At 32.8% G+C, this 25,271-nt stretch overlaps 1 protein-coding gene across 5 annotated transcripts in view; it reads left to right on the top strand.

Moving 5' to 3' along the window:
* Zcwpw2 (zinc finger CW-type and PWWP domain containing 2) overlaps positions 1–25,271 on the top strand; it is a 130,984-nt gene that overhangs the window by 25,353 nt on the left and 80,360 nt on the right. For all 5 annotated transcript variants that reach the window (XM_078038255.1, XM_040289893.2, XM_040289894.2 and 2 more), the window contains exon 2: positions 19,802–20,148. In XM_078038255.1, the coding sequence (XP_077894381.1) occupies positions 19,811–20,148 (338 nt within the window). In that variant the 5' untranslated portion in view covers positions 19,802–19,810. The remainder of the gene's footprint in view (positions 1–19,801; positions 20,149–25,271) is intronic.

Below are 25,271 nucleotides of genomic sequence, written 5' to 3'. Positions count from 1 at the left end.
TATGCCAATCTGTGAATGTCATACCCTGCATCAGTAGAATGAAGAGAAAATATATGATTATCTCACTAGGTACAGAAGGCTTTTGAGAAATTCAGCGTTTTCTCATGATTAAAAACCCAGCAGAATAGGTATAGAAAGAATGTTCCTCAACACAATAAATTTTGTGCATCATATGGCCTCAGCCCACAATCATACTCAATGGTGAAAAAGTAACTTTCTGTGAGATCAGAAATAAGTCAAGGATATTTACTTTCTGCTTCTATACAATGCAGTACTAGAAGTTCTCACCAGAACAATTAATAAGAAGAAAAAGGCAGCAAAATCAGAAAGATGTAAAATTGTCTCTGTCCTTAGATGACATGATGCTAAATATAGAGACACTAAAGACTCCATAATAAAACTGGTAGAATAAAAAAAATTGCCAAAGTTTCAGGATACAAAAATTAAATATAAAAAATCAGTTATTTCACTGCAGCAATATTAAAAAAGAAATTAAGAAAACAATTCCATTTATAATGACATCAAAAAGAATAAAATATTTAGAAATAAACCAAGGAGATGATAGATATATAACAATGAAAACTATAAAACATTGATGAAAGAAATAGAACAACACATAAATAAGTGAAAAGATATCCCATATTTTTGTAAAAAATATTTAGACTACCCAAAGCAATATCTACATTTACTACAGTCTTTGTCAAGATCCCAATGGCATTCTTCACAGAAAAATAATAAAATTACTTATATATGGAAGCATAGAAGACCCCAAATAACTAAGGCAGTCTTAATTTTTAAAAATCCTGAAAGCATCACATTTTCTGATTTTAAACTATATCATATGCAGAAAAAGCATTTGACAAAATACAACATCCCTTTATGTTCAAAACATTAGAAAAACTAGGAATATCAGGAACTTACCTCAACATTGTAAAAGCTATATATGCTAAACCTCAGGCTAGCATCATCCTAAATGGAGAAAAACTGAAGGCATTCCCTCTAAAATCTGGAACAAGACAGGGATGTCCTCTATCACCACTTCTATTCAATTTAGTTCTCGAAGTACTAGCCAGAGCAATTAGACAGACAAAAGAAATTAAAGGCATAAAAATAGGAAAAGAAGAAATTAAATTATCGCTATTTGCAGATGACATGATAATTTACTTAACAGACCCAAAAGGATCTACAAAGAAGCTGCTAGAGTTAATAAATGAATTCAGCAAAGTGGCAGGATATAAAATCAACACGCACAAATCAAAGGCATTCCTGTATATCAGCAACAAAACCTCTGAAATGGAAATAAGGAAAACCACTCCATTCACAATATCCTCAAAGAAAATAAGATACTTGGGAATCAACCTAACAAAAGAGGTGAAAGATTTATACAATGAAAACTACAGAACCCTAAAGAGAGAGATAGAAGAAGATCTCAGAAGATGGAAAAATGTACCCTGTTCATGGATAGGCAGAACTAACATCATCAAAATGGTGATATTACCCAAAGTTCTCTACAGGTTTAATGCGATGCCAATCAGAATCCCAAAGACATTTCTTGTAGAAATAGATAAAGCAATCATGAAATTCATATGGAAAAACAAAAGACCCAGAATAGCAAAAGCAATTCTAAGCAGGAAGTGTGAATCTGGAGGTATAGCGATACCAGAGCTCAAACTGTACTACAAAGCAATAGTAACAAAAACAGCATGGTACTGGTACCAAAACAGGCAGGTGGACCAATGGTACAGAATAGAGGACACAGAGACTAATCCACAAAGTTACAACTATCTTATATTTGATAAAGGGGCTAAAAACATGCAATGGAGGAAGGATAGCATCTTCAACAAATGGTGTTGGGAAAATTGGAAATCCATATGCAACAAAATGAAATTGAATCCCTTTCTCTCGCCAGCCACAAAAGTTAACTCAAAATGGATCAAGGAGCTAGATATAAAAACAGAGACACTGCGTCTGATAGAAGGAAAAGTTGGCTATGATCTACATATTGTGGGGTCGGGCTCCAAATTCCTTAATAGAACGCCCATAGCACAAGAGTTAATAACAAGAATAAACAAATGGGACCTACTTAAACTAAAAAGTTTTTTCTCAGCAAGAGAAACAGTAAAAGAGGTAAATAGAGAGCCTACATCCTGGGAACAAATTTTTACCCCTCACACCTCAGATAGAGCCCTAATATCCAGAATGTACAAAGAACTCAAAAAATTAAACAATAAGATAACAAATAATCCAATCAACAAATGGGCCAAGGACCTGAATAGACACTTCTCAGAGGAGGACATACAATCAATCCACAAGCACATGAGAAAATGCTCACCATCTCTAGCAATCAGAGAAATGCAAATTAAAACCACCCTAAGATACCATTTCACTCCTGTAAGATTGGCAGCCATTATGAAGTCAAACAATAAGTGTTGGCGAGGATGTGGGGAAAAGGGCACACTTGTTCACTGCTGGTGGGACTGCAAAATGGTGAGGCCAATTTGGAAAGCAGTATGGAGATTCCTGGGAAAGCTGGGAATGGATCCACCATTTGACCCAGCTATTGCCCTTCTTGGACTATTCCCTGAGGACCTTAAAAGAGCACACTATACGGATACGGCCACATCAATGATTATAGCAGCACAATTCACAATAGCTAGACTGTGGAACCAACCTAGATGCCCTTCAATAGACGAGTGGATAAAAAAATTGTGGCAGCTATACACAATGGAGTATTATGCAGCACTAAGAAACGACAAAATCATAGAATTTGCAGGGATATGGATGGCATTAGAGCAGATTATGCTAAGTGAAGCTAGCCAAGCCCTAAAAAACAAATGTCAAATGTCTTCTTTGATATAAAGAGAGCCACTAAGAATAGAACAGGAAGGAAGAGCATGAGGAAAAGACTACCAGTAAACTAAGACGAATGGGGGAGAGAAAGGAAGAGAGAAGGGAAAACATATGGAAATGGTAGGAGACCTTCAGTGATACACAAAATTATAAGAGGTTATGAGGGGCAAGGGGGTGGGGGGAAAAAAAGGGGAGAGAATTGAACAACAGCAGAGGAGGTAGAGAGGGAAGATGGGAGGGGAGGGGAGGGGTGGGGGGATAGTAGGGGATAGGAAAGGTAGCAGAATACAACAGTCACTAATATGCCATTATGTAAAAATGTGAGTATGTAACAGAAGTGAGTCTGTATTATGTATTTGGGGAGTTCAAAACCCAATTGAGTCGAATGTATGAAAGATGATATGTCTTGAGCTCTGTAATGTTTTGAACAATCAATAAAAAAAAATAAAAATAAAAAATAAAAAAATAAAAACAGACCATATGGAAATTAAAAAAAAAAACAAAAAAACTATATCATAAAGCTGTAGTTATCAAAAACTGTTATATAAACTACACAAATCAGCACAAAACATATATTAGTTATATATTGGCACAAAACAGAAAGTTAAGAAGTTAACCCGTGCATATGCATTCCTCAAAACATCAGCACAGGCACTGAGAATACACAATGAGGAAGGTATAGTCTCTTGAACAAATGGTGTTTGGAAAACCAGATATCCAGAAGCAAAAGAAGGAAACTGGACCATTACCTTGTAGCATACACAAAAATCAAGTTAAAATAGATTAAGGACTTAAATTTAGGATGTGACACTAAAAAAACTCTTAAAAAACATAGTGGGAAAGCTTTATGATGTTCGTCTCAGCAATGAGATCTTGAGTGTAGACACCAAGAATATAGGCAAAGTAAGAAAAAATAAGCAAGTGAGACGACCTCTAACTGAAAATTATTTGCATGGAAAAGGAAGCAACACAGTGAAAAGGCATTATCTGGACTAGGGTAGAATATTTGCAAACCATACATCTGACAAAGGTTTAACTATTCTAAAATACACAAGGAATTCATACAATGCAATATCAAAAAAAAAAGTAACCTGATTTTAAAAATGGGCAAATGGCTTGAATAGTACCTTTATGAAGAAGGCACACAAATGAGTTTTATGAAACTGTGCTTAGCATCACAAATTATCAGGGAAATAGAATTTAGAACCACAGTAAAATATTTGACACCTTATTGGGATGGCCATTATCAGAAAAAGCATAAAGTAACACATCTTGGCAAGAATGTGGAGAAATTGACATGCACTTCTGATGGGAATGGGAAGATGTCACAGTTTCTATGGAAAACAGTATGCAGTTTCCTAAAAAAAACCCACAAAAATTGAAAGTAGAATTATTATATGATCCAGCAATCCTGCTTCAGGGTATATTTCCAGAAGAATTGAAAACAGTATCCAGAACAGATGTTAACACTGTTCCCTGCAGCATCATTCATGAGTCAAGAGGTGGGAAAAATCTAAATGTCCATCAACAGATAAATGTATAAAGAAAATGTGGCATATACACACAGTAGAATATTATTCAGCCTTAAAAAGAACAAAATCCTGCCATTTGCAATAACATGGGTAAACATGGTGAACATTAAGTTCACCATGAGCTAAGACACAAAAATACAAATGTTGCATTTGTATTAAAATTCATCAGTCACTTTAATAGAACTTGGAGGTAGGCAAGGCACAAGTAAGCAATCTTGTAATCTTCTTAATGCTTTCAAAATGGCACTGTGGGCACCATTCAAACCATTTTAAAATGGTTTGAAGACACTTCAAATGGTCAGAATTACAGTCCTATAATCATTGATTTTGAGTGAGACATTATCTAGAAAATAAAAGTGATTAAAATTGAAATCATCATGCGGAAGTATCCCAACTCTGAAGACAGTGAAACACATGCCATTGATTTTTTTTCAAATCCAGAAGAGTTCATCATATTCTGTAGCCAAAAATGGATACACTTCCTATATCTACAATGTTGAAGAGCAAAAGAATAATGACAACTTTTTTTGTTTAGAAGAACACTAATTTTTTCCAATCACATTCACACAATAAAAACAATTTCTATTATAAGTAGTCACATATCTTCATTCCTATTCTGTATGTATGAGTTCATGTTGTCTCATTAAATTCTGATTTTTTCAGAAGTGCTTGAGTGTGTTGTAATTTTACCATCTGAGATATATCAGTCACCAAATACATACACATTGTAATAAAAAGTGATGCTTCACAAAACTTCATATTGACTAAATTTCATCTTCAAAACCTTTGTTTTACTTCAGACCAATGTCTCTAATGAACATAGATGCAAAAATTCTCAATAAAATACTGGCAAATCAAATAAAAAAACATATCAACAAGATAGTGCACCCTTATCAAGTAGGGTTCATTCCAGGGATGGTTCAACCTACAGAAATCAATAAATATAATTTATCATATCAATAGACTTAAAGATAAAAATCATGTAATCATATCAATAGATGAGAAAAAGCATTTGACAAGATATGGCACCCTTCATGTTGAAAACACTAGAAAAGCTAGGGATATCAGGAACATACCTCAACATTGTAAAAGCTATCTACACTAAACCCCCGGTCAGCATCACTCTAAATGGAGAAAAATTGAAAGCATTCCCTCTAAAAACTGGAACAAGACAGATGCCCTCTTTTCACTACTCCTTTTTAATATAGTTACTGAAACTCTAGCCAGAGCAATTAGATGAAGGAAATTAAAGACATATGGATAGGAAAAGAAGAATTCAAACTATCACTCTTTGCTGATGACATACCTAGAGGATCCACCAAGAAACTTCTAGAACTAATAAATGAATTCAGCAAAGTAGCAGGATAAATCAAAAGTATTTCTGTATATCAGTGACAAATCAATTGAAAGAGAAACTAGGAAAACCACCCCATTTGCAAAGCCTCGATAGATAGATAGATAGATAGATAGATAGATAAATAAATAAATAAATAAATAAATAAATAAATAAATAAATAAATAAATAAATAAAATACTTGGGAAACAACGAAAGAGGTGAAAGATTTCTCTACAATGAAAACTACAGTACACCAAAGAAAGAATTTAAAGAAGACCTTAGAAAATGAAAGGATACCCATGTTCTTGGATAGGCAGAATTAATTTTGTCAAAATGACCATACTACCAAAAGCACCACACAGATTTAATGCAATCCCAATAAAAATCTCACTGGCATTCCTCATAGAAATATAAAAAGCAATCATGAAATTCATCTGGAATAGCCAAAGCAATCCTTAGGAAGAAGAGTGAAGCTGGAGGCATCACTATACCAGACCTTAAACTATACTACAGAGAAATAGTAACAAAACGGCATAGTATTGGCACCAAAATAGACCTTTTGACCAATGGAATGGAATAGAAGACACAGAGACAAACCCATATTAATTACAGTTATCTCATATTAAGACAAAGGCACCAAAAATATATTGGAGAAAAGATAGCCTCTTCAACAAATGGTGCTGGGAAAACTGGAAGTTGATATTCAACAAAATGAAATTTGATCCCTATCTCTCAACATGAACAAAACTAAACTCAAGGTGGATCAGGACATAGAAATTAAGCCTGAGATCCTGCACCTAATAGAAGAAAAAGTAGGCCCAAATGTCCATCATGTCATATTAGGCCCTGGTTTTCTTAATGACTCCTATAGTACAAAAAATAAAATCAAAAATCAATAAATGGGATGTCTTCAAATTAAAAAGCTTCTCAGCAAAAGAAACAATCAGTGAGGTGGAGAGCCTACAGAATGGGATCAAATTTTACACATATACATCAAATAGAGCAAATAATTTCTAGGATATATAAAGAACACAAAAATCTTAACACCAGTAAAACAAATAACCCAATCAATAAATGAGCCAAGGACCTGAACAGACACTTCTCAGAAGAGGATATACAGTCAATCAACAAATATATGAAAAAAAATGTTCATCATCAAAATTACTCTAAGATTTCATCTCACTCCACTCAGAATGGCAGCTATTAAGAAGACAACAATAAGTGTTGACAAGGATGTGGGGAAAAAAGTACACTCATACATTGCTGGTAGGATTGCAAATTGGTGCAGCCAATTTGGAAAGCAGTATGGAGATTCCTTGAAAAACTGGGAATGAAAACAACATTTGACCCAGCTATCCCTCTCCTTTTAAGGGCTTAAAACAGCATACTGCAGGGACACAACCACATCAATGTTTATAGCAGCACAATTCACAATAGCTAAACTGTGGAACCAATCTAGGTGTCCTTTAGTAGATGAATGGATTAAAAAAATGTGGAATATGTACACACAATGGAATATTACTCAGCATTAAAAGAGAATAAAATCATGGTATTTGCAGGTAAATGGATGGAGTTGGAGAATATTATGCTAAGTAAAGTAAACCAATCCCCCAAAACCAAATGCAGAATGTTTTCTTTGATATGAGGGTGCTGATCCATAATGGGGAGGGGAGGGTACATGAGAAGAATAGAGGAAATTTAGATAAGTCAAAAGAGAGGGAGGGGAATGGAAGGGGCATGGGGTTATGAAAGATGGTGGAATGAGATGGACATCATTACCCTAAGTACATGTATGAAGAAACAAATGGTGTGAATCCACTTTGTGTACAACCAGAGACATCAAAAATTGTGTTCTGTATTTGTAATATGAATTGAAATCCATTCTGCTGACATATATAACAAACTGGAATAAATAAATAAAATTTTTAAAACCCTTTGTTTTATTGAACAATGAGACTATGTAATACTTTAACTTAAGAAGAATTAATCTTATTCTCTAATTTTTTCAAATTTCTGCTTTGACATTTCAAAATAACATTCATTGAATACAGAAATCTTTAAAGAATGTGTGTAAAATCCACATGGGCTTCTTATTTAGCTCATGAATTTCACTTGAAAGCTGAAAATACATATAATAATTACATAGTATTAAGTTTTTTACAATTGTTCATTGACATTTTCCAGATCTTGGTGGTCTCTAATAAATTTAGATTAAGTAGTAATGCTTTGTAGTGCATTGTTACAAATAAAAAAGTGTTCCCTATTCCTTTACTGAGATGTTCCACAGATATATAGAAGTTGAACAATAACAATGAAAAAGTCCTGTGTATAAAAACACAATTAGGCATTTGAGGATCAATGCCCAGAGGACATTATTTTTCCTATCATCAACTCATTCATTGATTCAGATTAAAAGAAAAATGTCTCTGCTCTCAGAGAGCTTTAGTCTAATAGAGTGAAGGAGGCAATACGTGTCATTATAATGTGAAACAAAATGATAATAAGTACCAGAAATAGAGGGTGGAAAGGGAAGACCGGAAGAATAAACTGGAAGAAAATTTCACCTGTTTAGGTATATCATTCCTCCCCTTGCAAAATCCTCCCTTTGCAAAACCCACATACATATGATGGATTATCAATTCTTTGTTATTATCCTTTCAGAAAACTTCTCATATCCACCATATTCTATAACATTATTTGTACTCTTCTAATGAGGTCCACAATGTTTGTATGTATACTCCTAGGAACTTTCTAACTAGCTGACTGTCCTGCTTCTAATTTCTCTACATTTTTTTCAATCCTATAACATTATTGAGAGTTATATTTCTAATATTTTGTTAACTACTAGGAATTTAACCCAGAGTTTCATGCATGCGTTCTTCAGCCATAGAGCTATATTTCCAAATCACAAGTTAAATGTGAGATACTTTCTTAGTCAGTTTAGGCTGCAATAACAAGTTATCATATACTGAGTAGCTTAAAGAAGGGATATTCATTTTTTACAGTTCTGGAAACTAGAAAGATCAAGATGACAGCAGATCCTATGTCTGGTGAGGAAACCCTTCTTTTTAGATTGCTGTCATAGCTGTATTCTCAGATGATGAAGCAGAGGGAGAAGAGCTTGCTGTCTTCTGCCTCTTTTTGTCAGGTCATTAATCCCATCAGAAGAGCTGTATGCTGATGAACTTATTGGCTTCTCATATCTCCTATATCCCAAAATAATCAAATTGGAGATTAGGGTTTAAACCTGTGCCTGGGTGCTGGTGGATAAAAACCTTCAGTCCATAGCAGGTATCATTAAAATAATAATAAATTGCACCATATTTCATCTACCACTGGAAAAGAAATGCTAAACTATGACACAACACTCTTAATTCCTATAATTTGTATAGTTACCTTAAAAGTTCTTTCTAACTTATTTTGGTATACTTATTACAGCTCACTTTTGTATACATTATATAGAAAATATAAGCAAAATAAATTGAGAAAAGAATTCTTTAAATAATCTTTGATGAGTGACAATAAATGTTGGCAAGGATGTGGGGATGTACACTTACACATTGCTGGTGGAACTGCAAATTGGTGCAACCATTCTGGAAAGGAGTAAGGATATTTCTCAGAATACTTCAAATGGAACCACCATTTGACATAGTTATCCCACTCCTCAGCATATACTCCAAGGACTTAAAATCAGCATACTTCAGTGATATGGCCATATCACTGTTTACAGTAGATCATTCACAGTAGTTCTCAGTTATGGAACCAACCTAGGTACCCTTTAGTAGATGAATAATAAAGAAAATATGGTACATATACACAATGGAATATTACTCAGCTATGAAGAAGAATGAAATTATGGCATTTGCTGGTAAATGGTTGGGGTTGAAGAATATCATGCTAAGTGAAATAAGGCCATCCCCCCAAAACCAAAGGTTGAAGGTTCTCTCTGCTACTTGGATGCTGACTCACAATAGGTAGGGGGCAGATCATGGAGGAGTGGAGGTTCACTTGATTAGATGAGGATGAATAGGAGGAAGGGAAAAGAAAGGGAATGGGAATGGGAGAGACAGGAGAATGAATGGACATAACTTTCCTGTGTTCATATATGAATACACGACCAATGTAACTCCACATCATGTTGACCACAAGAATGGGAAGTGATACTCTATGTATGTATGATATGTCAAAATACATTCTACTGTCATGTATTACTAAAAAGAATAAATAAAAAATACATTTAAAAATGTCTTTGATATTTAGGAATTCTTCCTAAATCACTTTCAACTCAGAGTCTTAGATGTCCACTTTTCCAGGTAATATTGCTATTGTCTTAATATTATGTCCTCCAAAAGTTATATATTATAATATTAACCCGCAAAAATGATGGTATTAGGAAGTAGGGCCCTTGAGAGATGATTCAGTCATGAGTGCATGATGCTCATGAATGAGATTAGTGTCCATCTTACAGGCCCAAAAGAGACCCTCACTCCCTCCACCATGTGGAGAACACAGCAAAGACAATAGTTAATGAACCAGCAAACAGGCTCTTTCTTCACAAGACAGTGAATCTTTCAAGACTTTGACCTTGGACATTGCAGTCCCAGAATTGTAAGAAATAAATTTCTGTGGTTTATAAATGTTCGAAATGCTTACTGGTGGTGGTTGTCTAATCATACCATGAAGAACCAGTCATCTCTCAACACTTTAATGAGTTTATATCTTACCTCACCAAGTTTGTTTATATACAGACAATGACAGCTGTTATAATTTTAATATGCCATAAATTTGAAGGCACATTTTTTTGCCCAGAGTTCAACTATAAAAATTGGTGCCATAGAAGCTATGAAGTAAGATATCTGATTTTTGTGATGCTCTTTGCAATGGCTCCTATTTACTTCTAGAGTAATGTCTATTATTTGACATGGTAATAACTCTTGTTTTCTTTTAAAAATTTTTTAATTTTTATTCTGATCAAGGTTATCTATGTACTTTTTCTGTGTGTGTGCTGGGGAGTAACCAGGGATTGAACCCAAGAATGCTCTGCCACTGAGCAACATCCCCAGCCCTTTTTGTTTTTAATTTAAGACAGGAAGCCCAAGGAAAATAGAGAGTTAAAAATAAAAGGGCTGGGAATGGGAATCTATGGTAGAACCCTTGGCTAGGAAGCATGATTCAAACCTAAGCACCATAAAAATAAATAAGTAGATAAACTAAATACAATCATATTTAAATATTTACAATATAAACAACAAATATTAACTAAAAATTATAACAATATTGGGGAATTAGAGGATAAGGGTACAAGAACTATGGAATAATTAACAAATAATACTATATTGTTTAGAAATACGGAGATGAATAATTAAAGAAATAACTAAAAGAGTCGAAATAGTTGCTGCTGGGGAAGTAGGTATGGCAGGAACAAAAGTTTTATCATTTCAAGCTTTATAAAAGTATTTGATTTAAAAAAAATAAGAACAGTGGGCATGGCGGCACATGCCTGTAACTAAGGCTCTTAACAATCTTGCCCCTGGATGGATTCTTTTTAGCCTCACCAGCTGCCATTTTTACTTCCCTGAAAAAGCTCTGGCTATGCTCAACCACTCAATATTCTTGTGCATGCTTTGTTCTTTTTCACTTTCATGCCTTTGCTCATGGGGTTTCCTTTTCATACATGTTCATTTCCTCCTTCATCTTGCCATAGTGAATACTTACTTATCCTCACAGGTTTAGCTCAAATGCTAGCTGCTCCATGCATCTTTCATAGATTCCACCTTTCCTAAAAGTTGTTTTATCATTTATGTTCTCCTTATGTACATTTATTATTACATTAATCACATTGTATTAAATTTATCAAGGATTTTATGCAACTTGGTTTTATCTGTATTTCTGTAAACTTAAGTCTAATGAGTGTTTCATGTTCATGTTTCGTGCACAGTGCACAGTGCTTAAATTTAGTATATGTTTGAATTAATGTTCAAATAAAGGTAAATTCATGTATTTAAGAAATATAATATGCACAGTATTCTGTGCTAGGAGCTCAATATTGGGTCATAGGAAGTAATCTATGATTTCCAAATAAGGGACCAGAGATTTAGAGTGATTGTTTAATTTGCCTAGTAAAAAGTGGTAGAACTGTCTGACTGAAACTTGAGTGTCCATAACCATACATATGTATGAATGACTTTTAATGAAAAGAAAATCTAATGTATAAATTGTGAACTCAAGGCTGTATAATTTTAAAGAGCCATTCAATGTTTTCTGCATTTTATTTTTTATGGAGTATCTAGTTCAATGTTTTAGCTGAGTTCCATAGTAGAAAAACAGAAGTTGAGTAAATCAAGTGTTGTTGTTAGCACAGCTTTGCATTTGTCAAAGTCTGCATAAAGTCCCTATGAAGTCTAAGTTTTGGCTACTTAGGAATGATTTCATAGGAAGCCCTTCAAAGACTAGCATTCTTATGACATTTTCTTTCTCCTTGTCATTTGCATCTTTTGAATGTGGCAATAATTTTAAACACCAGCAAAGTGTTGGAGAAAAGGTAATAGAAACAGTGAGATTCTTAAGATGAATAAGCATTTCATAATCTGTAGTACAAATTCTATTAGCCTGGATAAAATATACCAAATCTAAAATACCAAGAGGTTTAAGTTAGATGTGATTGAAAATGAGTATCACTTTTTAAGTAATAATGACGTTTTCTTAATGTTAATTTATCTTTTCAGTATTATCCACTGTGAGACTGAAGTTCCTAAGAAAATATGAAAACTTTATCTACAATTTAAAAGTAATCTTTTAATCCCCTTAACATTTTATAATAGACTATCATAATGGATTTTTCTAAGCTTTCCATTGATGTGGTACCACAAACTTAAAAAGTACTTTCTCCTCTATAGCAGTCCATTGGTTGTAAAATAGACAAAATCCTAGACAGTTAAGTGACCACAATTCCTTTTTGCTTACTTCCAAATCTCTTATAATTTAATTATTTGCATTATTGATATTGTCAAATTCCTCAATTATTGTTGTTTTTGTAGAGATTTTTTAAAAGTGCATTTTGTGAATAATAGTTTAAACAATTTAATTTACAAGCTTGTTTATCTAGAAGTAAAACTTCAATACATCGCAATATGGCGAAGGTAAATGAATAAATGAAAGGTATCTTCATGAAACCCTTTTAGTTATGGGACCTCAAACCCTTCTAGCAGGAGGCCTCACATCCCATTTAGGCTAGCTTACATATGGTCTGAATGAGTATTCCAATGTCAGTTGATATTAAGTACTAGTAAAGCCCATTTTTATTATTTAATAAAAATGAATAGAAGGACCTTGAATCAATGTACATAAAAATTAGAGTCTTTCATCTCATCATTTCCAAACTTGACACAATATTCCAGATGGATTAAATTCCTAAATGTAAGAAAGAAGGAAACAAATATATTGGCAAATACAGAGAATTTATTTAAAATTTGGGTCAAACAAACTTTTTTATTTGGTTAGACATAAAATGCAAGTCATATAAAAATTTTTAAATTCATGTATGATAAAAATATAAAGTTAAAAGACACACAAGAAACTGCATGAAAATGTTTGCAACATATATAACAAACAGACAATATCCATAATATATCAACATCTCCACCTAATAAATAGAGAAAATAATCACGTATGAGTATCTCATAGGATTTCCAATAAATGGAAATATAAATAGTAAAAGCTCACTAATAGTCAGGGAACTGTTAATTAAAACTATAGTAAGATAACTCTTTGAATAGATTTGAAAATAAATGAATCATTGTTAATATCTGTTGTGTATGAATGCTGAAATCAGCACTCTTATATGTTGTTGGTAAAGTGTAAATTGGAACAAACGTTTTTATAGGGCCATTTGGAATCATCTATTAAAATAAAAATACTTATAACTTTTGATCCATCATTTCTACTTTGAGTTATCCTTCCAAGAAGAATACATGCTCATATACGTGAATTCATTAGTGTATGATAATATTTGTTACCGTATTAATACACAACTGGAAAAATATCAGACTTCTTGAGAGAGAATTAGTCAAATAAGCTACGTTTCGTTCATTTTGTGTATGTTATGCAAAGTCAATAGTGAGGGGAACAATGTCTAAAATGCAGAAACATAATTGCAAAAGATGAAAATATCAAATATATAAAAACATGAATAGGTGTCTACGTAAAAATTATCTGGAGAATACACACTATTTAGAGTGGTTACTTTCAGGGAAGGATGTGATTGAAGTTAAGGGTGGTTTTATTTTGAAAAAAAATTATTCAGTCATTTTAAGAAGATAAATATAGGGCTGAGGCTGTAGCTCAGAATGCTTGCCTAGCATGTGTGAGGCACAGGGTTCAGTCCTTTGCACTGCATAAAAATAAATAAAATAAAGGCATGGTGTCCATCTACAACTATAAAAATCTTTTTTTAAAAAAAGAAGATAAATATAGTTTCTATCAATGAAAGTCTTTAATCAATTAAAACCATGAAAGAAGAAAGATACCAAGTTATTTCTTCTTGAAAATATAGTTAATATATTTATTATGTCACAAAGCGAAGTTCATGTCATTAAAACCAAGGAGGTACTACTTCATAATGGATTTTGAGTAGTTCTGACCCAACATTCTGAATATGAGAATCAAAAATACAATATCTGGATTCATTCAATAAATCAAGGCAGAATAAATGACACAAACAAAAGAATAAGAAACACATCCAAATATAGCTTTAGGACAAAACTTAATAGAATATAAGATACTTTGGGAATGCAACTGGAAGAATATTTAGAAGATTATTTGGTTTAATTTTTTTCCTGCAGTACTGGAGATTGAACCCAGGCATGCTTTGCCACTGAGCTTTATCCCAACCCTTTTTTATTCTTTATTTTAAGATAGAGTCTTGCTAAAATGCTGATGCTGGCCTCAAACTTGGGATCCTCCTGCCTCAGCCTCCTGAGTTGCTGGGATTACAGACAAGCAACACCTATCATTTGTTGTTAATTTTTTCTGGAAAGTTTTAGGAAACATGTATTCAATTTTCAAAAGCATATGCATCAGAAAAATTATGTCACTTATTTTTAATTTTTATTTCTTTTTAGTTATAAATGAGAGTAGGGTATATTGACATTTATACAAACAGGAAGTATGTTTTATTCTAATTAGGATCATGTACATACTTGTGGATGTACATGATTTGGAGATTCACTATGGAGATTCATATGTGTACATAGAAAAGCCATGTTATATTCCTTCCATTGTCTTTTTGGTGTCTATCTCTGCTTCTTTTCCTTCCTTCCCCTTTGTCTAATCAGCTGAACTTCTATTCTTCCCCTATCTCTCCTTGTTTTGTGTTAGCATCCACATATCAGAGAGAACATTTGACTTTTGATGTTTTGAGCATCTGTTTATTTTACTTAGAATGACAGTCATCAAGTCATTCTTTTTTTATGGCTGAATTATATTCTGGTGTGTGTGTGTGTGTGTGTGTGTGTGTGTGTGTGTGTGTGTGTATAAAATCACGTTTTCTTTATCCATTCATCTGTTGAAGAGTAGTTGTTATTTTACAAACTGATTATTAGGTGCTAGTCCCAGATATTCAGTATCTGGGGGAATTCTCAAGCTTTCCACTTGTGAATAAAGTTGAGAGTAAGAAACATCTGTCGTTATCTTCATCCTATTACCACTGCCAAAGTTTCTAGCATACAGTATACACTCAAAAAAGATTGCTTGGTTGACTGGGTGACTGACTGAAGTTATTCAATATTATTTGTAGTAATAATTGCGAATAAAATGAATATTTAGGTTAAAAGATAACATTTAAATAATTGTTGGTATATCTATATAATGAACTGTGTGGAATATTTCATGTAATTAAAAATGTTTACAACTTATGATGTCATGAAAAATACAAGCCGATGTACAGAATGTGTAATTCACTTCCTACATTAGAAAGTGTATCAGCTTATCAGTTCTAGCAAAATAGCTTGCCAGATATGGTAATATAAATCATATAACATGAATAATCTTACCTTCGTTCCTGCTATGTATAACCAGAAGTAATGAAATATAACAAAGATTGTTGCTTATATATAGCTGAGCCATTAAAAAAAAAAAGGAAAAATTCTCAAGGGTCAGAAAAGAAGAGAGAATGGAAAACTAGAGGAGTTATCATCTAAGTTGATGCTGTTTTTCCCATTTAGGGAATGGGAGTTTAAGAAAAGGGGAAATGAGAGATGAGTAGTTGGTAGACCCCATAATCTAAGGGGTTATGTTTTGACAGAAAATGAGGATTTGAGTACTAGTGAAGTATAAAATTGGAACTTGAATTGCCTTCTTATAGTACAGTCTGTCAAAGGGCTTACTACAATTAGAGAGGCCTTTAAGCTTTTTTCTTTTTTTAAATCAGAATAAAGGAATACAAAGATACCTGTTTGCCTTTATATGATATGGGCTTTAAGAATCAATTACCCTTAGGGAATTTTGGATTTAATATCTGTAATAGGTACTTGTTTTATTTTAAAAATTAATAAAATATTGATCCCATGGCAGTAATGCTTCTGGGATCAGAAGTAAACACAGAAGTAAACACAAAATCTCATACTCATTTCAAGTCACAAAGTATTTCCACAGATAAAACTTGGTTAAAGATGTATTTACTTTAAAAATTTACAGAAATTACAAGGAAGTAAGCTAACAGGACATTCAACAAATTCAGCTAACAGCAATTATACCTAAGAAAAGAACAGGATGTTATAAATAAATACAAAATGAATTCCAATAAATAGAGTTCTGTATATGGAAAGGTCTTTGAAGTTAACAACTCAACAATAGATTAATAGTAATTGAGGAGAGAGGAGCTAAGGAAATAACCATGGAGGTAGTGCAGGGAAATAGTTTTTAAATATATGGAAGTGATTTTTGCTACTTTTTATTTTATTTACTTTTATTGGTGTATTATAATTAGTGGGATTTGGTGCATATCTGTATAGGCATATAATAAATTAATATGATTTGGTTAATTTAATTCCCCAGTATTTTCCCTTTTGCTTCCTCTTCCTGATTCCTTTCCTGTACTCTACTGGTTACCCTTCTGTTTTCATAAGAAACACCCTTCATCACTTTTTTTTTCTTTATCCTCTCTTAGCTTTCACATATGAGAGAAACCATGATCCTTGATTTTCTGAGTTGGCTAATTTTCATTTTGCTTAACATAGTGCTGTCAAGTTCCATCTATTTTCCTTCAAATGACATAATTTCATTCTTAAATTATAGCTGAGTAAACTTCCATTGTGTATATATATCACATTTGCTTATATATTCATCCACTGATGGACACCTAGGGTGGCTCTATAATTTGGCTGTTGTGAGTTGTGATGCTATCAACATGGGTATGCATGTATCACTATTTTATGCCGACTTTAATTCTTTAGGATAAATACCAAGGAGTAGTATAGCTGAAGCATGTGGTGGATCCATTCCTTGTCTTTTGAGGAAACTTTATATTGATTTGCATAGTGATTGTACTAATTTATAATCTCATCAACAGTGTTTAAGTGTTCCTTTTCCCCCAAGTGCTCTCCAGCACTTATTATTATTTGTATCCTTGCTGACTGCCATTCTAACACTAGTGAGGTGAAATCTCAGTGTAGTTTTGAAATGAATTTTTCTAATTGCTAAAGATGTTGAAAATTTTTTGGCTATTTGTATTTCTTCATTTGAAAAGTGTCTGTTTAGTTGATTTGCCCATCAATTAATTGAGTTATTTAGTGTTTGGGGTATAGTTTTTTTAAGTTCTTTATATATTTTAGATATTAATTTTCTCTTGGAAGAGTAGCTGGCAAAGATATTTCACCTATCCTGTAAAGCAGGACAAAATGGAAAGTACGGTCAACTGGAGTTTTGTTGATACAGACTAGATAGATGCACTTCCAAGATAGGAGTGGCACATAGTTCTAAATGGGAATTTCTGGTGGCTAGAATGCTGGAATTTTATTAGGTGGCATCTGTTTAGTAGAGATTAAATCAACGCATTCTAGGTCCAGAAAAATGTTAATTTCTGCTGGGTGTTTGGGTCTCAGGGGCCTACAAAATGACAGCAAGATTACCAACTTTCCATGGGTCTGTTCTTCACCACCCATGAATATGGCCTTCCCAGACTTATTCCCCAAGTATAATTATTTTTGCTTGTTCAATATTCTCGTTCTTATTAGCTGACATGAATCACCAAACTCAAAAGGAAAATGAGTCGCACTCTCCTGCATATCTCTGAACTGAATCCCATTGGGTTTCTGTGCTTGTTTCAATTGCATTCTGGCCAGGTCACTGTGGCAATATTTGCTGTGATCCCCAGGTCTCTGTATCAGCAAGCTTTGACTAAAATAAAATTGTATAAAAAAAATCAATAATAAAATGATAAACCTCAAATACAGAGACCCTCTCAAAAATTTTTAAGTGTAAATTACTCCTCGGCCCAAAGATAAACAGAATTGAAATTCAATATTTAAAATTGAGTAATATTTAGTAATACTTAGAGTGGAAAGTAAAGCCTTCAATGCTCATATTAGAAAAGATTGGAAATGAATTAATTAAGCATCAATGAAAAGAAAAAAGAATTCTAAAGAAAATAGAAAGAAGGGATAAGGGAAATGTATTAAGTCGAATTTCAAAACTAATTTTTAAAACATCTCTGACAAATTAAATAAAGAATAAATGAGAGAAGGCATAAACAAATTTCAGAGTAAAAGAAATGTAATAAATCCATTCACTTCAATTGCAGTTTACATTGCTCCTTATAAATTTCCTTACCAGTTCAAGAATTAAACAAGTAAAAATTAAATGTTATTGGCAAAGTTTTATATTTTCTGATATATTTAAGTCTTCCTGTTTTTAGGTTTTCTATTCTTTCAGTATGATAAACAGTGCTTCAATGAATATTTTTGATTTTTATAACTATGGTTTGGTCTCTTTTATGTTTATTTTCTTTGGATACATTCACATAAGACATATTAAAATATATTGGCCAATTTCTAAAGCAATTTATAGTGGCCCAAGGAAGATATATGACATGCATAAGTAAGTTTCTAAATATATGATTAACTCATGAATTAAAGACTTCTTTAAATGGTGTTAACTGACATGCTTTACTAGCTTATGGATATGGTATACCAAAGGCTTTTTTTTTCTTTTAAAAAATAGGTTTGGTGTTGCAAAATAAGTTATCAATAATTAGTTTTACTTGTAGTTAGTTATATTATTAGTGTACATGTAACTATTATTATTGATATTATGTTTTGGAAGCTTAGTCATGCAATTCTAACTTTATATGTGTAGCATTTTCATAATTAAAACCTCCGAAAACAATTTGGATTTTTAATAGATTTAAAGGTAAATGACATGAGAAATCCCTTTAAATTCTGATTAATTTTAAATCTTATATGGTAAAATAATTTACTACGTTTGATTTTCTGGAGAATTAGAAAAAGAAAAAGAATTGTCAAGCCATGCTTTATGAATACTCAAGGAACAATACAGTCTAATAGCGAAGATCACAAAATTTAAAACTAAAATACCTGCATTTAAATCTCACCCTTACTTTATCATATCTCTGGATCTTTAAAAAAATTTTTACTTTTCTTATCTCAAATCTACTCTGTGAAAATGGGCATTATAAGGTTATTGGGAATACTATGTGAAATGTGTAAATAAAGCACTTAGAATAATACCTAGAACATAGTTGTCATTCAATAAGGCTTAGCTGTTGACACAAAATATTGGATACCTACCAGATGTGTGCTGTGTAGTAGGTTAATAGAAATTAACTAATCTCTACTCCTCATGTTGTCCATCATATTTTTCTTATTTTTATTTTTGGAGCAGTTTTCGCACAGTGATGTTTCCATTTTGTTCTTTTGTTTTTGTGTGGGTGGAAGTTAAACGTGTTCAACATATATCTTCATGATACAGAGATGTTAGGCAAAGAAGAGTTATTTCTTTGATTTTGGATGGAATTTTCTCTCATACTTTTGAATGCTTATTTTTTATTTTCGTTTTTCTTATTTTTCAGATTAAATGTATGGAAAAAGAAAAAATTAATGATAAAATAACTAAGTTTTGTAACAGTGCAATGGATTCTTCAGTGGAAAACAGTATGTATATAAACAGAGTATGGGTTCAATGTGAAAATGAAAGTTGTTTGAAATGGAGATTATTGTTAAGTGAGGATGCAGCCAAAGTTGATCACAGTAAACCATGGTATTGCTTCATGAATGCTGACTCAAGATATAATCAGTGTTCTATTTCTGAAGAAGACTTTCCTGAAGAGACTCAGCTTCATCAAAGTGGATTTAAGATTGTTTATTCACAGCTCCCTCTTGGAAGCCTGGTTTTGGTAAAATTACAAAATTGGCCAAGGTAAGGTTTTTGTTGTTTTTTTGCTAATTATTTAGGTGTAGTCTTGTTACAAAGGTTCAAAGGTTCAACTTTTTTTCTCTTTTGTTTATTTATTTATTGACTTCTGGTCTTATCATTATTTATTCCCTTATTTCTTTGAGGTTAATTTATTCTTTTTCTAGTTTTTAAAATTTAAAATTAGGTCATTGAGTACAAATCCTTTTTTCTTCTCAGTACAGACAATTTAAGTTTGAAATGGGTTTCAAATCAAGTGCTGTACCACTGACTTACAAATGAGTTCTAATTCAAATCTGTAATAGTTACTGCCACTGAATGTTATTTTTTCGCCCACAGTGGTGCATCTTGTGAATTCTTTGTGCACATTTGAAAAGAACATATATAATTGTCCTGACACCCAAATAATTTTTTTCTTAAGATATGTATAGATTTTTACCAATATAGCTCAGTGTTTTGCATTTCCCCCAATATGTGATTAATTTCCTCAAATATTCAGTGTGCATTTTCAGTTTATAATTTCAAGTTTTATTTATTTATTTTTATTTTTTAATTTTTCTTGAGATTGAAAGAGAGAGAGAGAGAGAAAGAATATGAATCCTTTTTTTGTAGATGGAAACAATACAATGCTTTTGTTTTTATGTGGTGCTGAGAATCAAACCCGGGTCCTGCCGGTCCTGGGCGAGCACTCTACCAATGAGCCACAATTCCAGCCCCAAGTTTTATTTTTAATTTTATTAAATTATACAATACTATATTTGCTCTATCTCATGGCTTTGATTTTCTTATTTCAGAACTCCATCTTATTTATCTTTCATTTTCTTTATTCATTTTATGTATTCATTTTTTCATGAATTATTTTTGTCTTTTCAATTATATTTACATATAAATATTTTTTTCTTTTCCATGTTTTATTTTTCTGAAGGCATTACCAATAGATTTTCTATTCTTTCCAATCTATTATTCTTTATTGAAATTTAAGAAAAAAAAGCAGCTACCACAGGCTAGAGAACTGCTTTCAGGGAGACTCCAGGTTTGGTTGCATGTGGCTACACCCATTTTGGGACACCAGCCTGGGGCTGGGGCCTGCGTGCAAGCAGGTTTACCACCATAAGAGCATCTGTCTGTGGATTCCAGGTGGACCTCCAGGTCCAGTGTGGGGGTGCCTGCGGGTTTGGAGAAGCCTGGTGTCTTCCTGCTAAGAGTGCTGGTGGCCCTGGTCTCGCAGCTGCATCGTGGGTTTGCTCCTTTGCATGAGTGTATCCCTGGTGGTCTCTCTGCAAGTAGGAACAACACTGAGATCTTGGGACTGCAGCATGGCTGAGCCTGAAGTATCTGAAGCCCAGATCTGTGGGATAGACATTGGGTTTGCAAGGACTGATTTGGGTTTGGTGATCTCCAGAGACATCAGAGACAGGGCTGAGAAATGGTTGAACACTGGCAGAGACAGTACGACTTTCCAGCAAGATTTTATCTCTACCATATTTGGAACAGGATGTTTTTTATGCATCAGTATGTGGAGGACATTGACATGAATGGTGTTTTGCATTTTTGTTGTATTCTTATGTCTTTAATTTTTGTCTCTTTATTCACATCCTTCCTCTCTCTTTTCTATTTTCTTGGATTTTTTTTTCACCAAATTTTCTCCAACCAACAGACAATCTCTGTTGGCTCCTCTTCCACTCTTCCTGTGAATTTTTACTTCTAGCTTCTCTTTCTTCCTCGCAATTATTGCATACTACACTACCTCTGTTCTCTCATCCACCATTTGAAATTGTAAATCGTTTAACAAATATTCTGTTTGTACTATAGATAGTTATTGAATTCATCATTTTGGTTTAATGTGAGATGCCATAGTGGGAGCTATTAGGTTTAAAGGTATATATTGTCTACACTGGGTACTCTTTATTGGTCTCACCAGTAAAGGTGAAACTCTGGAAACCTTCAGGGACACTATAGGTCTATAGGGTAGAATTTGTTCTGCCTTAGATCTATACTTTTAGATGGGAAAACACATTAACAACATGAAAAAACAAGGGAATAAAGTGCCCCAGACAAATAAAATGCTTCAACAATAGAAGCCACTGATAACACAGTAGAAGAAATTTCCAACAAGGAGTTCAGATTGTATATAGTTAAATTGATATGTGAAGTGAAGAATACTATCAGGAGTGAAATCAAAGAAAAAATACGGGAAGTAAAAGATCACTTCAATAAAGATCTAGAGATTATGGAACAAAAACAAGAAGAAATCCTCAAAATGAAGGAATCTGTAAACCAAATTATAAATTCAATAGAAAACATTACCAACAGACTAGACCACTTGGAGGACAGAACCTTAGACAATGAAGACAAAATATGTAATCTTGAAAGTAGAGTTGAACATGTGGAGAAGATGGTAAGAAACCATGAACAGAACATCAAAGAATTATGGGATAATATGAAAAGACCAAATTTAATAGTTATCAGAATAGGTGAATGAGCAGAGATACAAACCAAAAGAATGCATAATCTTTCAATAATATAACAGAAAACTTCCCAAACCTAAAGAATGGAATGGAAATCAAATACAAGAGGCTTACAGAACCCCAAATGTACAAAATTACAGCAGACCCACAGCAAGACACATTTTAATGAGAATGACTAACACACTGAATAAAGATAAAATCTTAAAGGATGTGAGGGAAAAAAATCAAATTACATATGGGGGAAACCAATTCAGATATCAACTGATTTCGCAACCCAGATCCTCGAAGCTAGGAGGTCCTGGAATAATATATTTCAAGCTCTGAAAGAAAACAGTGCCAACCAAGAATTTTATATAAAGCAAAATTAAGTTTCATATTTGAAGATGAAGCTAAAACTCTCCATGATACACAAAAATTGAAAGAATTCACAACTAAAAAGCCTACACTACAGAGCATTCTCAACAAAATCTTCCGTGAGGATGAAGTGAAAACTAGCAAAGGAAGTGGGTACACTGAAGGGACATATAACCAAATGAGAAACTAAGACAAACCAAAAACCAGAAATAAATCAAAATGACAGAGAATACAGGAATACAAATCATATCTCAATAATAACCTTGAATGTTAATGACCTAAACTCATCAATCGAAAGTCATATACTGGCAGATTGGATTAAAATTTTAGCAAGACCCAACAATATTCAGTTTTGAAGAGACTCACCTCATGGGCAAAGACATCCACAGACAGAAAGAAGGTGAAAGGATGGGAAAAAACGTATTATTCTTATGGATTGCATAAACAAGCAGGGGGCTCCACTCTCATTTCTGATAAAGTAGACTTCAAACCAAAGTTAATCAGAAGAGACAAAGAAGAACATTTCATACTTCTTAAGGTAAGTATATATAAGCAGGACATAACAATTATAAATATTTGTGCCCCAACAATCGAGTATTTATGTACATCCAACCCTTCTCAATTTCAAGAGTCAAATAGACCACAATACAATATTACTGGGTGACTTCAACACACATCTCTCACTACTGGACAGATCTTCCAAACAAAAACTAAGTAAAGAAATTATAGAACTAAATAATACAATCAATAATTTAGACTTAAAAGACATATATAGAATATTTTATCCATCAATGAGCAAATATACTTTCTTCTCAGCAGCACATGGCTCCTTCTCTAAAATAGACCATATTTTATGCCACAAAGCAACTCTTAGTAAATTTAAAAAAAATAGAGATAATACCCTGCATTCTATCAGTCCACAATGGAATGAAATTAGAAATCAATGATAAAATAAAAAATAGCAGCTACTGTAACAAATAGAAACTAAATAATACACAATTGAATGATGAATGAACAGTAGAAGAAATCAAGGATGAAATTAAAAAATTCTTAGAGGTAAATGAGAACACTGATACAACATATCAAAATCTCTGGGACACTTTGAAGGCAGTGCTAAGAGGAAAGTTTATTGCATTGAGTGCATTCATTAAAAGAGTAAAAATTCAACAAATAAATGACTTAATACTGCATCTCAAAACCCTAGAAAAAGAAGAACATATCAACACCAAAAGCAGTGGAAGAAAGGAAATAATTAAATTCAGAGCTGAAATTAATGAAATAGAAACAAAAGAAACAATTGAAAAAAATTGATAAAACAAAAAATTGATTTTTGAAAAAATAAATAAAATATATAAATCCCTGGCCATGGTAATGAAGAGAAAAAGAGAGAAAACTCAAATTTCTAAAATACAATATAAAGAAGGAAATATCACAACAATCATGTCTGAAATATAGAAGATAATTAGAAACTAATTTGAAAATTTATACTCTAATAGAAAATATCAAAGAAAATTTATACTCTAATAGAAAATATCAAAGAAGTCAACAAATTTCTAGAGACACATGACCTACCAAAACTGAATGAGGAGTACATACATGATTTAAACAGGTTAATTTCAAGTAATGAAATAGAAAATGCTATCAAAAGCCTAACCAAGAAAAGCCCAGGACCAGATGGATTCTCAGCTGAGTTCTACAAGACTTTCAAAGAAGAATTAATACCAATACTCCTCAAAGTATTCCATGAAAAGGAGGAAACCCTTCCAAACTCATTCTATGAGGCTAATATCACCCTGATACCAAAACCAAACAAAGACACAACAAGGAAAGAAAACTTCAGACTAATATCCCTGATGAACATAGATACAAAAATTCTCAATAAAATGCTGGTAAACCACATTCAAAACATATTAAATAGATAGTGCACCATGATCAAGTGGGATTCATCCAGGGATGCAGGGTTGGATCAACATATGAAAATCTGTTAAATGTAATTCATCATACTAATAGACTTAAAAATAAGAATCATATGATCATCATTAATGGATGAAGAAAAGCATTTGACAAAATACAGCACATCTTCATGTTCCAAACACTAGAAATCTAGGGATAATAGGAACATAGGTCTACATGATAAAAACTGAACCCAAGGGCAGCATCATTTTAAAAGAGAAAAACTGAAAGCATTCCCTTTAAAAACTGGAACAACAGGGATGCCCTCTTTCACCACTTCTATTCAACATCATCCTTGAAACTCTAGTCAGAGCAATTAGACAAAAGAAAGAAATTAAAGAAATACAAATAAAT

Source organism: Ictidomys tridecemlineatus, chromosome 2, assembly GCF_052094955.1.
Source record: "Ictidomys tridecemlineatus isolate mIctTri1 chromosome 2, mIctTri1.hap1, whole genome shotgun sequence".
Classification (NCBI taxonomy): Eukaryota; Metazoa; Chordata; class Mammalia; order Rodentia; family Sciuridae; genus Ictidomys; species Ictidomys tridecemlineatus.
The sequence above is the reverse complement of the archived record's forward strand: the minus strand, read 5'-3'. Positions and strand labels throughout refer to the sequence as shown.